The following is a 15,970-nucleotide window of genomic DNA, read 5'->3' as shown; positions in this document are numbered from 1 at the left end:
CCTAGCAACTCATTCCCCGTGGCTTTCCACACTGGTGTTCCCTAACACCCTGCGCCTGCAGGACGGTTCCTGCTGCCCCGAACAATCTCCCCTTCCAGGTGTCACCGTGGCTACTTTCTCTCCTTCAGGTCTTTGTTCAAATGTCACCTTCCAGTTCAAACATACTGCCTTCCCTGGCCGCCGTGTTTAAAATTGCACACTCCACTCTCAGCCTGCACCCCATCCTCCTTCCCCCCTTTCTCCTATCACTACATGATACTAATGTAGTTTACTTATTTATCTTCTGTCTCCACCCACAGGATGTACACTCTGGAAGGGCAGGTTTGTGCTGGTTTTGTTAATGCACAGTAGTGCCTGGCGTGTTGTAGGCGCTGGATAAATATTTGTTGAATGAACGAATGAATGAGTGAATATCACACTGCCCTCATGCTCCCGAATCCCCTGGCCTGGTGCCCAGCCAGCCCAGGGTCCCAGTGACCCAGCCTGTCATCGGATCTGAAATGAAACCAGTTTCCATTTCAGTTTCCAATGCTTCCTCATTGTTCATTTCTCAAAGGTAAAAAGCTGAGAAGCGGGTTCTCCCTATAGCCAGAGGAGTGGAGGTTGGGAAGGGGATGGAGGGTGGTTTGTGTGCTCTGGGCAAGTGGAAGGTGCTTGAGGATTTGGCAGAAAAAAAGTGGGAAGAGGGCAGGAGGAAGGGGTAGGAGCCAGCATTGGTTCATTTACTCCTTGCCTTCAGCCTTGCAGTGGAAGATCACTGTGGAGGTAAAGGGAAAGTAGGCTTGGCCCATGGTGGCTGATGGGAAGGAGAGCTGGAGAAGGAAGGCAGGCAGGAGGAAGAGGAGGGGGAGGGGGAGGAGGAAGAGGGGGGAGGGGAGGGGAGGCTAGGGGGAGGGGAGGGGAGGGGGAGGAGGAGGAGGGGTTCACAGTGTGGCTGACCTGTAGGGGAAAAGTATAGTTCTGTGCGGTCTGTTCATGTGCACTGAGTGTGCGTCCAGGTGTGCGAGAATTCACAGGGCCAGGGCTCGGCGGTGCGGGTGGGAGGAGATGAAACTGTGACCTTGTGTGGAGGCTGCCTGTGAGTATGTGTTTACCAAGGACTGGGGACTGGGAGTGCAGAGAGGTGTGTGTCAGGTGTGTGTAGGCAGAGGGTAAGCGTCTGAGTGTTTGTCCATGGCTCCCTGGAGAACAATATGTCCATTCCTGCCTGTGCACCCCTGAGAGGCCTTTGAGAGCTTGGCAAAAGGCCCAAGGACCAGTGGAACAGGGAAAGGGCTGGACAGTAGGGCCCCAGGGAGGGAGCAATAGAGGGCCTGGGATTCAATTTGTTGAAGAGAAGGCTAAAGGTAAATTAGTAACCGTCTCCTTGTGAAGAAATGAGTTTTAGTGCCAGTGGCTAGGGAGGTAGATTAAAAGAAAAGGCACGGAAGTTGCACCTAGAGAAATTTAGGTTAAACAAGGAAAAATGATCCTCTTGACCCTGAGGTGTTATTAGCCTCTGGATTCTCTTAAGGGTCAGGAGGAAGGTCTTCAATGATAGGACAAGTCTCATCTTAAAGTGGAAAATGAGCAATTCTGCCTGGGAACACTCATATACACACCCATTTTTTCATTCATGTATTCATTCCTTCAACAATTATTGGGATTCTACCCTATGCCAGGCCTTATGGGGCCTATGAAGACTGTTCATACATGATCTCTTTGCTCCAAAAGTACCTCGTCCTGTAGGGGAGGTAAAACATGGATAGGAGCCACGATAATTCAGAAAGCCAGTGATATGGGCCTTTGGAGAAAAGCAAGTAGGGCTCTTTGGGAGGATCACTTGCCAGCCTCCCGCAGCCCTGGGTCATTTCTGGGGTGGAGGTCGGTGGTGATGTCATGGTGAGCTGAGGCTATGTGTCTCGGGGATCCTCTCCCCTGATCTGCTGGGGGGAGTGGGGCTGCTGGTTGGTGGGGGTGGGATTGCTCCTCCGGAAGAAGGAGTAGTCACTGGCTCTGTGGTCAGAGGTCAAGTTTCAGTGCGGGGGGGTGGGGGTGGGGGGGTGGAGTGGGGGGGCATGAAGGGGCTGTTCCTTTGTTGCCTGGAGTGGGGGTGGTCAAAGAAGCCTGAGTCAGGGTGAGAACCAGGGATGGGGTGGGGACAGATCAACATCACGGGGGGAGGGTAGGTGGGGAGTGGGTCATACAAGCATCTCCCCAAACACTGGGGCTGTCACACCATTTCACCCCGCTGTGGGCAGGGCCTGAATTTTGAGTTGTGTTTCCATGAGAGAAATGTAGCTCGGTGTGGGGCTGAACCATCACGGAGATGATGATGATTCACTACCATTTTTCTGTTAGTCACTCTGCTGAGGGCTTGACCTGTATATGTTCTTCCATTATTTCAAAAAATATTTATTGAGCACCTATTCAGGGCGAGGCATCTACTGGGTGTTGGAGGATACAGAAGTCAACAAAACAAGTACAGTTTGTGCCCTCCTGGGAGGAACTAGAAGAGCAGACAATCAATTATAATGTGATTTGTGGCGTGCTAAGGGAAGTCTAGGTGAGAACCCAGAGGAGGGGACTTAACCCAGCCTCACGGGGAGAGGCATCAGTGAAGATTTCTGGAAGGTCTGAACTGAGGATTTAAGGATAATTAGAAGCATAAAGGAGAGGCCAGTAGTGTTGAAGAGGACAGCGGTCTCCGGTCTCCGCTGAGCTGCAGCATGGGTGTGGGCTGGAGGTGGGAATGTACAGGGCTGGACAGTAGAATGGGTGTGTTTAGAGGCCGGAGGGGTGGGTGCTGAGAAATGCACATCCTCAGAGGGCCTTCAATGTCCATGAATAATTTTGGACCTTTCATTAAGGGCAGGGGAAGACATTGAAGGATTTTAAGCAGGGGGATGAGGAGATGAGAGTTGGGTTTTAACTTAGCCGATTTCCTGAGGCTGCAGGGTAGAGAATGGCCTAGGGTTGGAGAAGACTAGTGAGTGAGGCAGGCCAACTCCAGGAGGTTACTGCAGCAGTCACAGCAGAGGCAAGAGTGGCCTGGGGAAGGAGGACCAGTGGGGATGGAAAGAAGAGACTGGATTTCAAAATTGTTTAGTACTCCGACTGTGCAGAGTTGAAGAAGGGGGCGAGGGATCCAGAAAGACGGGCTTCTGGATTCAGCCACTAAGCAAATGGTGTCTGTGGCTAGGATGGGAAATCCAGGAGAAGGGGCTTGACCACCACCACAGAATGTTATTCTCTCCTATTTTACAGATGAGGAAACTGAGGCTAAGAGAGCAAAAGTAACTTGCAGAACCTACCTAGCAGGTGGCTGAACTGGGACTTAAAACTTGTGGCAGAAGAAGTCCAAGCTAATTGCTCACCCCATCGTGGAGCTCCCTGGCTTGGTGGCTGACCCTGGGGAAGGGTTCGGCCTGCAGCCAGCATGAACTGTGGTTTTTCTGTAGGTGGAGGCCAGGGCCACAGTGAGGAAGGGAGAGGTCTGGCTTAGGAAGAGGTGCAGGAAGTTCAGCTCTGCAGCTGCCACCCCTCCAAGGCAAATGAAGATCTGGCAGCCACAGGAAGGAACTAAGAAACCCAGCCCCTGATCTTGTACCTTGGGGTTTCTGTCCTGAAGGTCCCCTGACTTTTTTCTTTTTTGCAGTACGCGGGCCTCTCACTGTTGTGGCCTCTCCCGTTGTGGAGCACAGGCTCCGGACGCGCAGGCTCAGCGGCCATGGCTCACGGGCCCAGCCGTTCCATGGCATGTGGGATCTTCCCGGACCGGGGCACGAACCCACGTCCCCTGCATCGGCAGGCGGACTCTCAACCACTGCGCCACCAGGGAAGCCCAAGGTCCCCTGACTTTTTGGAGACTTCTGACAGCCTACCGTTTCCTTCTAGCCATAAAGACTACCACAGCCCCCAGGAGAGTATCTGAGAGTTGTATTTTCAAGGCATTTCCATATCTATTAATTCCAGGGAGACTTGTCACCTCTTGGGAAGGCTTGAATATTTTTATACCCTTTGGGGAGAAGAGACAAACTGAAACCGAGAGACTGAAAGTGATGGGCCAGGGTCCCAGGGATCTTGAGAGTAGAAAGCACACCTTATGTGCCTTCAGATGGCTCATAGTTCTCAGAACATTAGTCGCAGGCCCAGAGGAGCTCAGCCCAAGTTCATGGTTTTGAATTGGTTCTGCATGTACTAGAATTCAGGTCTCTGGACTCCTGGTCAGTCGCCGGGTGTTGAAAATACCCATGTCAAGCATCCCTGGCGATGGGCTGACTGTAGGCCCCATCCTGTATTTTCCCCCAACCCAGCTACCCTCTAAGACTGTGAGCATTGGAATCCCCTGGGGTACTGGTTAGAAATGCAGATTCTAGTTAGTCCTATTAGACCTATTAGGCTGGGAATCTGTGGTGGAGGTGATGGGGGTGGTGTCTTGAATTTGCATTTCAAACTGGCTTCCCCCATAATTCTTAGGCGGCAACACTGCCCTAGGGGATTTGGAGAGGGAAGTTTCTCCAACAAGAAAACTGAGGTCTGAGCCAGCCCTGGCTACGCCTTGAACGGGAGTTGTCCCCCACCCCCTCCCGCCCCACGCTGTACTGTTTGGCGACTGTGACTGGGTTGCCGGGGGAACCAGGCTGTGTAACTTCCTGGCTTGGGTGGTTTTCCCCTCCTTGGTCTTATCTCAGCATCCGCCACCCAGTCCAGGGCCGTGCTGGTCACATAGGAGGGGAAGCTGGTGCCAGGTGTGTGGAGACGTGTGCAGGGCACCAGGGCGACACTGGCCCAAGGACCTGGGGCGGGCAGGAGGGTGATGAGATTTTGAAGAAGAAGTAGGGGAGGCTGCAGATTTGTTGACGACTTTCTCCTTGGCCTGAGGGTTATCTGCCCAGTGGGAATGTGGCCAGGTGGGGATGTTGAGGAAATGGGGATGTATGACCAGCAGGGGGCTGTCTCTGTCACGGCTTCCACTTCCACTCCCACCCCAACCATCTTCCTCCCCCAGCTCCGCTCCACCCCAACTCTTTCCCTCGTGCTCACTATCTTTCTCCTTGGCCCCAAATTTCTTCTTGTTCCTCAAACTCTCTTCTCCATCCCTGTCCCTTGCCCAGTCTCTCAGGTTGTAGCAGGAAGGCTCTACAGTTTTGAAGAATGGGAAAGAGAGAGAGAGTTTGGAAGAAAGCAGGAAGGCAGCAAATTCCTGGAGGAAAATAATTCATGCATTTAAGTATTTATTTATCTTTTAAGCCATACTGTGTTTTAGAGAGACTTGAGGCAATTTTGATAGTTCAAGTATTCCAGGAAGAAGGGGGCTGTGAAACGGTCTCTCAGGCATCCTTTGCAACTTAGAGGATTTACAGTCTGACTCCTGGTCGCTTATACGACACTGAGGACAAAAGACATTCTTCCCACCCGCCCCCAGTATCTCCCTGCTCTGTGGGAAGGAAAAGGGAAGAAAATCACCAGGCCCTATGCAAAATGATTTTCCAGCCTGGTCTGCTCTTCCCAGAGCCTCTCTTTTGGGCTATTACCCACTGCCCAGATGAGGAAACAAGACCCAGGTGGTTATGCAGTTCACCTAAGGTCTCTCAGCTATAAGTAATGGTGCCAGGGGTCCAAGTCTGTTGGTCTGGCTCCAAAATCAGTCGCTACTTTCCTTCTTCACTGCGCTGCCCCAGGAGCACAAGTCATGGGAGAGCACCTTCCAGGCTGCCTTAGATAGAATTGGGGGCTCTGAACAGCCTAGGAAATGATGATTTACTGAGACCTGACGGGCATCCTAGAGTTCCCGTCACGGGCAGGTGTCACCACTAAGATGGGAGTAGAAGCTGCCCAAGGAGGTGGGTCCAGAGGAAGGAGCTGGGCCTCTATCCTGGAGAACTGCCAGGATGTGTATATATGGCAAAGGAGTTCAGAGAAAACAGGAGAGCAATAGACCACCACTAACCCACACCACCTTGCACTCAACACAAATTCTTCTATGGGAATGTGGAAGCCCCATCTTTTTGCCCTTTGTCCATGTGGGGCCCTGCTCCCCGCATGCCACATCCAGACTCCACAACTCTGATCCCTGTTCCTAAATGCATATCAGAGAGAGAGAGGGAGAGAGAGAGAGCGAGAGAGAGAGAAAGGGAATCAGTCTCCTTTCTCATGCTCTTAGGAGACATGCTCTAGTGAGAGGCCAGAGTTTTCATTTTAACCAAATGGCTCCTCTGGGTCCTGTCTCCCAGGCTCCTCCCATTTAAACGTGCTTGTTCATCACAGAGTCAAAATTCCTATCCCTCCTGCCCCAGCCAATGTGGGGAGCATCTCAGGAGAACAGCAGGGTGAGGCCTGCCTGACGCAGCGCCCCAAGGCCCGGTAGGGTGAGGAGAATCTGCGGGACCCAGCCCAGCCCCTGGGCTCTGCTCTCAGCTCCGAGGCACCCAGCAACTCTGCGGGATCTGGGCTCCTGGCCAGCAATCCTGGGTTTACTCTGAGACTTCTCTGGGAGTGGCGATCTGGTAGGAAGCGTCAGGCAGCCAGAGGTGGAGTTAGGGTTAGGAGGATAATCTGGACCTGTCCTCTTCCTCAGGCGGCAGCAGCCAGCCTCTTAAACCTCCCTCCCCCGCCACCCGTTGTTCTCATCCCTTGGCTTGCTAGGCAATGAGAATGCTGAAAATGGGGCAGAGCACAGGAGGAGAGTGAAATGAGAGCTTAAGGATTGGGCTAGAAGGAGGAAGCCCCCAAAGGTGCACAGCGAATAGAAGAGACAGGAAGAAAAGGAAGGGCAGAGGGGAGAAGGTGGAACAGGCTGGTGAGGGGAGGAGAGGGCTGAGCGTGGCTGAGGTCGGGAGGTGAGAGCGAGGGCAATCCGCCCACACCCACCGGACACGGCTGGGCAATTGAGCCAATCGCTGAGACGGGAAAGGTTGCCTCCCCACTTCTCAGAGGTGGAACTGGGTTTTGTGAGGCCTGAAGCTTATACAATTTGGAAGCTCCTTTTAAGAAAAACAAAACAAAATTAATGACAGGAGTAAACATTGAACTAGAATAATGTCACAACAAATTATACATTAAAAAAAAATATCTGGCAGGGATTTCCCTAGCGGTCCAGTGGTTAAGACTCCGTGCTTCCACTGCAGGGGCACGGGTTCCATCCCTGGTTGGGAAACTAAGATCCCACGTACCGTGCGGTGTGGCAAAAAAATTTAAAAAATAAAAATCTGGCAAATACTATAAACATCATAACATCTGGAAGAGTGACAAGATTCGTATGAATTCACTGCCTGAAACAAGTCTAAAATGGTTTTCACCCTTACCTTTTTTTTGGGCAGCTTATTCTTTGTCTCTTCACACGATAAAGATTTTATAATATTACTTTATATGGAGAACAGAATAATAATTCAGTTTTTTTCCTCTGGCATGATTTTGATCAACACTTTTATTATCGATAGATTAGAATGTTTCATTTCACAGCTTCTTGTTGTATCAATTTTTTGATTGTTGTCAAATTTGGGAAAAATCTCTGAAATTTCTCTCTTACATGAGCTGTAGAATTTCAGGAGATTGTCCAGTAATTAATCTTTTTTTTTTTTTTTTTTAATTTAGACTGTGCCGGGTCTTAGTTGCGGCACACGGGAGCTTTGTTGTGCCGTGTGGACTCTCAGCTGCGGCTTGCGTGTGGGATCTAGTTGCCTGACCAGGGATCGAAACTGGGCCCCCTGCATTGGGAGTACGGAGTCTTACCCACTGGACCACCAGGGAAGTCCTTCAGTAATTAATCTTAAGTGTTCTTTGAGTTGATGACACTCATTTACCCGATTGTCATAAGTCCTCATTTTAGTGTACTAATGTGTTTTATGCAATCTCCATCAGTGTCAATCTTTTATATCAAATCAACAAGAAAGTTAATATTTCCCCAATATGTTCATACAATTTTCTTCCCCTTGTTAGTTGGATTATTAAACAATCCAAGCGCTTGTTTATTCTGTTCAGAATTTGTCTATTCCTCTTATTGAATTACCTTTTCTGGTAATCTGAAAATTTTTGTTTCAATTTGCTTCTCAATTTCAAAACAATTTCTACTGATTCATGGTTCATTTTTATTATTTGTGTTTCATAAACCCATTAATATCTTTTATTGAAATATAATTGACATATAACATTGTATTAGTTTCAGGTGTACAATACAATGATTCAATATTTGTATATATTGTGAAATGATTACCACAATAATTTATCACCACACATTTTTTTCTTATGATGAAAACTTTTAAGATCTACTCTCTTAGCAACTTTCAAATATACAATACAATATTACTAACTACAGTTACCATGCTGTACATTATATCCCCAGGACTTTTTAATTTAATTTAATTAATTTATTTTTTTAATATTTTGGCCATGCTGCATGGCATATGGCATCTTAGTTCCCCATCGAGGGATTGAACCTGCACCCCCTGCAGTGGAAGCATGGAGTCTTAACCACCGGACTGCCCTGGAAGTCCCGGGACTTATTTATTTTATAACTAGAAGTTTGTACTTTTTGACCCCCTGCCCTGCCTCTGGCAATCACCAGTCTGTTCTCTGAACCTATGTGTCTTTTTTTAGATTTCACATATAAGTGATACCACACAGTATTTCTCCTTCTCTATTTGACTTATTTTACTTAGCATAATGCCCTCAAGAGCCATCCATATTGTTGCAAATAGAAAGATTTCAGTCTTTTTCATGACTAAATAATATTCCACTGTATATATACACCACATTTCCTTTATCCATTGATGGACATTTAGATTCCTTCCATGTCTTGGCTATTGCTGCAGTGAATATGGGGTGCATATATCTTTTTGAGTAGTGTTTTTGTTTCTTTTGAATAAATACCCAGAAGTGAAATTGCTGGATCATATGGTAGTTCTATTTTTAATTTTTTTGAGGAACCTTCATACTGTTTTCCACAGAGACTGCACCAGTTTACATTCCTACCAACAGTGCACAGGGATTCCCCTCTCTCCACATCCTCGCTAACACTTTCTATTTCCTGTCTTTTTGATAATAGCCATTCTAACAGTTATGAGGTGATAGCTCATTGTGGTTTTGATTTGCATTTTCCTGATGATTAGTGACATTGAGCATCTTTTCATGTACCTGTTGGCTGTATGTATGTCTTCTCTGGAAAAATCTCTATTCAGATCCTCTACCCATTTTTCAATTGTTTTTTTGGCTGTTGAGTTGTATGAGTTCTTTACACACTTTGAATATTTACCCTTATCAGATATATGATTTGCAAATATTTTCTCCCATTTGGTAGGTTGCCTTTTCCTTTTGTTGATGGTTTCCTTTGCTGTGTGGAATAAACCCATTAATTTTTCAGTAAATTTTCCATCCTTTAATACATACTTGTAAAGTTGACAAAAGAAGAAAATGTACTCTTTCTTTCTTTCTGGCTGCGTTGGGTCTTTGTTGCTGCGTGCGAGTTTTCTCTGGTTGTGGCGAGCGGGGTCTACTCTTCGTTGCAGAGCGCGGGCTTCTCATTGCGGTGGCTTCTCTTGTTGCAGAGCACGGGCTCTATGTGTGCGGGCTTCCGTAGTTGTGGCTTGTGGGCTCTAGGTGCTCAGGCTTCAGTAGTTGTGGCTCACGGGCTCAGTAGTTGTGGCGCACAGGCTTAGTTGCTCCGCGGCATGTGGGATCTTCCTGGACCAGGGCTCAAACCCGTGTCCCCTGCATTGGCAGGTGGATTCTTAACCACTGCACCACCAGGGAAGTCTGTATTATTTAAATTTTTTTTTTTTTTTCCTGTACGCGGGCCTCTCACTGTTGTGGCCTCTCCCGTTGCGGAGCACAGGCTCTGGACGCACAGCCTCAGCAGCCATGATTCACAGGCCTAGCCGCTCCGCAGCATGTGGGATCTTCCCGGACCGGGACACGAACCCGCGTCCGCTGCATCGGCAGGCGGACTCTCTACCACTGTGCCACCAGAGAAGCCCTGTATTATTTAATTTTTAAAGACACTTTCCAGAAAGCAGTTTAGAAAGGCATGTGTAAGTTGTTTCAACTTTTTGAGAATATATTATAGATCATTAAAATATCACTGTTATGTAGCAAGGTGTGGGAGGCAGAACAGTGCACCACCTCCCCTCCTGCGAATGTCCACCTCTTAATTCCCAGAACTGTGAATATTTACCTACAGGCAAAAGGGACTCTGCAGATATGGTTAGATTAGGGACCCTGGGATGGGGGGATTACCTTGGATTATCCAGGTGGACCCAACCTAATCACAAGTCTAAAACTCAGGGAACCTTTCCCAGAACAAGATGCGACTAGGGTGGAGTGCTCAGAGAGATGCAGTGTTACTGGCTTTTTTTTTTTAATTTTTAAAATTAATTAATTTATTTAGCTGCACCGGGTTTTAGTTGCGGCATGTGGGATCTTCGTTGCAGCATGGGAGATCTATATCCCTGATCAGGATGTAACTCAGGCCCCCTGCATTGGGAGAGTGGAGTCTTAACCACTGGACCACCAGGGAAATCCCACAATGTTACTGGCTTTAAAGATGGAGGAAGGGGGTCATAAGCCAAGGAACATGAGTGGCCTCTAGAAACTCTAGATAAAGGATTCAGCCTAGAGCCTTAGTAAGGAATGCAACCCTGCCGACACCTGGTTTTTACCCAGTAAGACCCTTGTTGAACTCCAGAATTGTAAGATAATAACTTTATGTTGTTTTAAACCACTAAGTTTGTGGTAAGTTGCTGCAGCAGTGGTAGAAAACGAATACACAAGGCTTGAATAGTTTTCAAATGGAAAGACCATCTCATTATACCTAGAAAAATCCAAGTAAGCTTGTGTGTTTAAAATTATCTAGAAGTCGAAAAGAAAACCTATCACTGTTGGAAAAACAGAAGTAGTCAATGAGTTTAGGTCCTTTGAAGGCAGCTTTTTTTCTCTGATGAGATGCATACTGTGTTTATAATTACATATGTTGCATCACTGGGTCTCTTCCAGGCCAGAGAGAACTTCAGTTTGACCAGGTCTTGATAAGAACAGAATACTCACTTACAGTTTTACATAACAGAGGCTTAGAATCTTTTCACAGAGGGACTTCTGGCTTTGTTCATTTCAAACCTTGTTTTTCCTCCACTTTGCAAATACTCTTGGCGTGAGCAGCGTAGCACATATTCCCATGGAGATTATGGCCAGTCCCTCCTGTCCTGACATCAGGTGAGGTGGCATAGTGGCTTGGTGGAAGGAGTGTTCCAGGCAGCCGTTCCTCCACCTGGACAGCTGGCAGTAACTTAATTATCTGTGTAAGTGGTGGAGAACCACACAAACCTGTTTCATTAAATGTATGTAAATGTAAAATGTATGCTTAATTCAGCTTTTTTTTTGGCCGTGCCGCGCAGCATGCAGGATTTTAGTTCCCTGACCAGGAATCAAACCTGTGCCCTGTGCAATAGAAGCGCGGAGTCCTAACCACTGGACCACCAGGGAATTCCCTCAACTTACTTTTTCAAGGGGCTCAGGCAAATGGGAGACCTGAAGTTTAAGCACTGATAGCTTTGAGGTAAATTCAAACAAAAGCCTGGAAAGCAATTCCCTTACCCTGCATTTGGTCATCCCCCTCCTTTCTGCCTCAACCTCACACCTTTCCTTCAGAGAGGCAGTCTGAGTTGAGAAAAGAACACTAACTTTTGAGTTTGGACAGTTATCTCTCTTGGTCTCAGTTTTTTCTTTGGTGATGGGGATAATAACTACCCCATAGAGATGTGGCTGTGAGAACTGGGTGGAAAACATAGGGGAAGCATCCAATCCACAGGGGACTGGTTACTTCATCTTCCCTCCTCTCTGGGTTGCAACGAAGAGGCTGGGGAAAGAACGGTGCCAGGAACAGAAAAGCCCTTCCCTCACTCTCAAGCCGGGAGGATCGTGCCAGCACCTGTATGGTAGCTACCCTGGCTTCTCCCTCCCTCTGATCCACCTCCAACACTTTCTGCCCGCCCCACCCCCTAACTTGTCCTTCTGAGGATCCCAAAGGAGGTAAGGCTGGAAAAATCCAGGGAAGGAATGTGAAGCTTGCCAGAGTTAAGCCCTTTTAAGAACAACTGGAGGTGACCTGGTCTCCCTTCCCCCACTCCCCTGGAGCTTGTAAACAGCCCTCAACCACCCTAGCTCTGCAGCCGATCCTTCAGCCCTGAGTATGTCCGAGGAGGCAGTGACTGGCTTTACAACACAAAAGTCAGGTTGGAGTGAGCCCCAGAAAGGTGGGCTGTGGAGAGAGGTTTGGGCGTGGGAAAGTAGCTCAGAACCGAAGTCACCACTTCTTTTTGGTCTAAGAGTTCAGTTTATCAGCACTGGAGAAAAAAACAAAAGGACTCGGTCTTGTGGGAAGGCTTTGTGAGGCCCGGAGCAGGCACAGCTGTGGGGTAAGTCCAATCTTGTCCCTGCAGTTTGGGAGGTATAGGTGCCAAACCAAATTGGGAAAATCATAAAACTCCTAAAAGGCTTTCCAGAACAGTACATACAAACTGGGAAGCATTAAAAGGAAGGTTCCCTAAAGCCAGGTCCATAGATTTCGATTCAGATACTCTAGTAGGGTCTACATTTCATTTTTAATAAACTCTCCCAGGCGATTCAGAGCTGGAGGTCTGAGGCCCACAGTTTAAGGAAATGCTCCTGAAACTACATACACATCCTCACGGCTGGAAGTTCTTTCTTTGGTCTAACCAGACTCTCTGCTGCTGTGAAACTTGTTTCGTCTGATCCTGATTGCTTCTCTGCAGACTAAATTCTCATCAGCGTTTGGCTTGGCCCCTCACAAGCACTGGGGCAACGGTTACCATGGTAACCTAGATGGGGTGTAGGGGAAAAACCGTGACCCTGGGCCTGGCTCCTGGAGTGGCTGCCAGCAAGTCAGACCCCCTGGGCCAATGCTAGGACCTTGACGGTTTGGGTCCTGACCCAAGGGTTCAGCCAAAGCTAAGTGAAGAGCGGGGCGCGCCAGGGCGGGACAGTCTTTCAGAGCCAAAGCTCCCGCTCGAGCGCCGGCGGGAACGGTCAGAGGGTGGGGTTCGTGTTCCTAAAGCCACAGCGCGCCGCGTCTACCAGCCGGAGCGGATCAGAGCGGAGGGGCGGGGCCGGGGCCGGGAGGGGGCGGGGCCCGGGCCGGAGAACGCGGGCTCTTGGTTACTACGGTAACGCGTCAACATCTAGCGTCGGTGGTGCAGTAGGTGGCGGAGGCGGTGGAGGCGCGGAGTTAGAGAGTGCGGCTGAGATGGTGAGGTCCCGGGTGAGGAGGAGAACCTCGGATGGGGGCCTCATGTGTCCTCAATTGGGTTGGGGTTCTAATCTGGGAAAGTGGGCATCTGGGAGACTGACAGAAGTTGGGTCTGGGGTCGGGAAGGCCCAGGAGCGGGGATGGCACCCCTGGAAGAGGCAAGGGAAGTCCTGAGGAGGGTCCAAAAGAGAAATTAGGGGTGGGGTCGATAGCGATTGGAAATGTGATCTGGTGCTGAGCAGAAGAGGTGGGGAGAAGGGCTGTCCCAACCTTCTTCCCCCTCCCATCGGTCTGGGGCCTCCATGGGCTGGGGATTGTGGGATGTGATGTGGGAAAACCATTGGTGAGGAGGCCAGATAACAGGTACGCGTTCTCCCTCTGACCAGCAGGGTGACAATGTGTAAGTCACCTAATGTCCTGAGCCTACAAGTCCTTGTCTTGTTACTGGGGCTCTGGGTCACTCATAGGTATTCAACAAACATTTGCAAATGAATGAATGAATGCAGAGGGTACCAGATTTGAAAGTCCCTGGAGAGGGATTGGGACTGTCTAGCAGGCCTGCGGTTCCCCAGGATGGAGAGGACAAGGGTCATGAGGGTTGAAAGGGCAGCAGGCCTGGGAGGAGGTATGAAGGTGATGTCTGGGATCCCATGAGGAGGGTGTGGTCCCTGAGGAATAAGTGAGAGGGGCAGAGGATAGGTGTTGGAGCCTTGGGTTACTGGAAATAACCTTAGAATTTCTGGGTGCACACCCAGTGGCAAAGGAGTCTCTGATGTACCTGTGGACACACTTCATGTTCAGAGGTCACACTGCTTTTCTGGGACTCAGTGGTTCAAATTCAGGGTCCCCAAGTCAGGATTTCAAGAAGAGCCTTGTTAATTATAAAAGAAACAAATCTCCCACAAAGAGCATTTATGCATTTTACGATGCATATTTATCTCCAGCTTTCCTGGGTGATTTACAGGCCCAGTGCTGTGTGCGTGTCTCTGAGGGCCTAGTGTCACACTTGGCATCTAAGGGCACACAGTAAATGTTAGTTCTCTTTTTCTCCTGTTTCAAAAATGTCATATTTCCAAGTCCAAATTCATCAGTGAGTTGCACCTGGGCTAGACTTGTGGGCTTTGGCTCATGCAAATCAGGGACTCCCCACCCAAGGTCCACTCAAGGAGGGGTTTTGGTCTGTTGACTGAGCCCTTCTGAAGTCCCTTGGACAGGACTGGGCATATGAGCACCTTTGAGAAGCAATGGGTCAAGTTAATGATCTCTGCCCTTCTGTGAGACCAAGAGTGTGTGTGTGTGTGTGTGTGTGTGGGTGTGGGTGTGGGTGTGTATGGGTGTGTGTGTGTATGGGTGTGTGTGTATGGGTGTGTGTGTGTATGGGTGTGTGTGTGTGTGTGTGTGTGTGTGTGTGTGTGTGTATGGTGCTACTTACTAGCTTTTGAGAGTGTTTGGAGGAGTGGGGAGAGGTGATAGTTGCGGGGAGGGTCACAATGAGGCAGACCTCCAGGATTCTTACAAAAACAATGAATAACATCCCCCAGAAGGAGGGACAGGGCCTCAGTACTGAGTAGCATGTCATCTTCAAATGGTACTCCACAGATGGCCAACCCAGTCTTATTTGAGGAAAGAGGTGACCTGAATGTATCACTCAGTGGAAGGTAAGGTACCTGGTTCATGGGCATCCCCACCTTCTTAGTAACCAAAGTCTACAGAAAGCAGGAAGAATCAGGCTAAGAGCTCAAAGCCTGAATTTGCCAGCCTGCGGTGAACCTATATGCAAAAGAGACGCTAGGTCCCAGGTGGAGAGGACATCCAGGAAAGGACAAGCCTTTGTCTTTGTTCAGTTGACAGGTGTTACAGTTACGTCATGGAAATTCCACACTGCCCTGTTCCAGCCCTGTTCAAGATCTGTCTTGTCGGATTTGAGCTGAACATCCTGGATCTCGGGACATCTGGCACTGCAGCTTTTTTTTTTTTTTTTTTTGCGATACGCAGGCGTCTCACTGTTGTGGCCTCTTCCGTTGCGGAGCACAGGCTCCGGACATGCAGGCTCAGCAGCCATGGCTCACGGGCCCAGCCGCTCCCGGCATGTGGGATCTTCTCGGACCGGGGCACGAACCCGTGTCCCCTGCATCGGCAGGCGGACTCTCAAACACTGCGCCACCAGGGAAGCCCGGCACTGCAGCTTTTTAAGGGCTGCACTCTCTGTGTTCAGAGTCAGGGCATCAGGTCCACTGCTTTGTTTTGTAGTCAAATAAAAATAGTTCCCCCCACCCCCTGCCCCAGTCATAAAGAGAGTTACCTACTCAGTGCAGAACGTTATTCAATACAAGAAACACCTTAAGATGCTAATACTCACACGGAATTACTGTTAAACATTCTTGTGAACTTTCTTTTAGTAACACATTCTGGATGAATACCCTTCATATGAACATTTTTACTGCTGTACTTCCATGTTTCTTATAATCTGCTTTCTTTAACACTTAATATGGGGACTTCCCTGGTGGTCCAGTGGTTAAGAATCGGTTTTGCAATGCAGGGGTTGCCGGTTCAATCCCTGGTTGGGGAACTAAGATCCACATGCCGTGGGGCAACTAAGCTCGTGTGCCACAATTAGTGAGCCCGCGTGCCACAAGGAAAGATCCCACATGTGGCAACTAAGACCCAACGCAACCAATAAATAAATATTAAACAAAAAAAAGAATTGAAAGCAGGGACTAGAACATATATATA

At 48.8% G+C, this 15,970-nt stretch overlaps 1 protein-coding gene across 5 annotated transcripts in view; it reads left to right on the top strand.

Moving 5' to 3' along the window:
* The first annotated feature begins 516 nt into the window (after nucleotides 1-516).
* CFAP45 (cilia and flagella associated protein 45) overlaps nucleotides 517-15,970 on the top strand; it is a 41,086-nt gene continuing 25,632 nt past the window's right edge. Inside the window, exon 1 of one of the 5 annotated variants that reach the window (XM_027094989.1) lies at nucleotides 517-556. Coding sequence is in view for 2 of the 5 variants with exons in the window: in XM_027094986.1 (XP_026950787.1) it covers nucleotides 13,235-13,237 (3 nt within the window). In the remaining 3 variants the exon portion in view is untranslated. Of the gene's footprint in view, nucleotides 557-924; nucleotides 1,079-13,130; nucleotides 13,238-15,970 lie in introns of those variants that run through there. The other 4 variants (XM_027094988.1, XM_027094987.1, XM_027094986.1 and 1 more) reach the window with 4 other exon arrangements.

This window comes from Aethalodelphis obliquidens, unplaced genomic scaffold, assembly GCF_003676395.1.
Source record: "Aethalodelphis obliquidens isolate GAN/ISIS:26980383/991018 unplaced genomic scaffold, ASM367639v1 scaffold90, whole genome shotgun sequence".
Lineage (NCBI taxonomy): Eukaryota > Metazoa > Chordata > Mammalia > Artiodactyla > Delphinidae > Aethalodelphis > Aethalodelphis obliquidens.
Note: the sequence above shows the minus strand (reverse complement) of the source record. Positions and strands in the feature narration are given on the sequence as shown.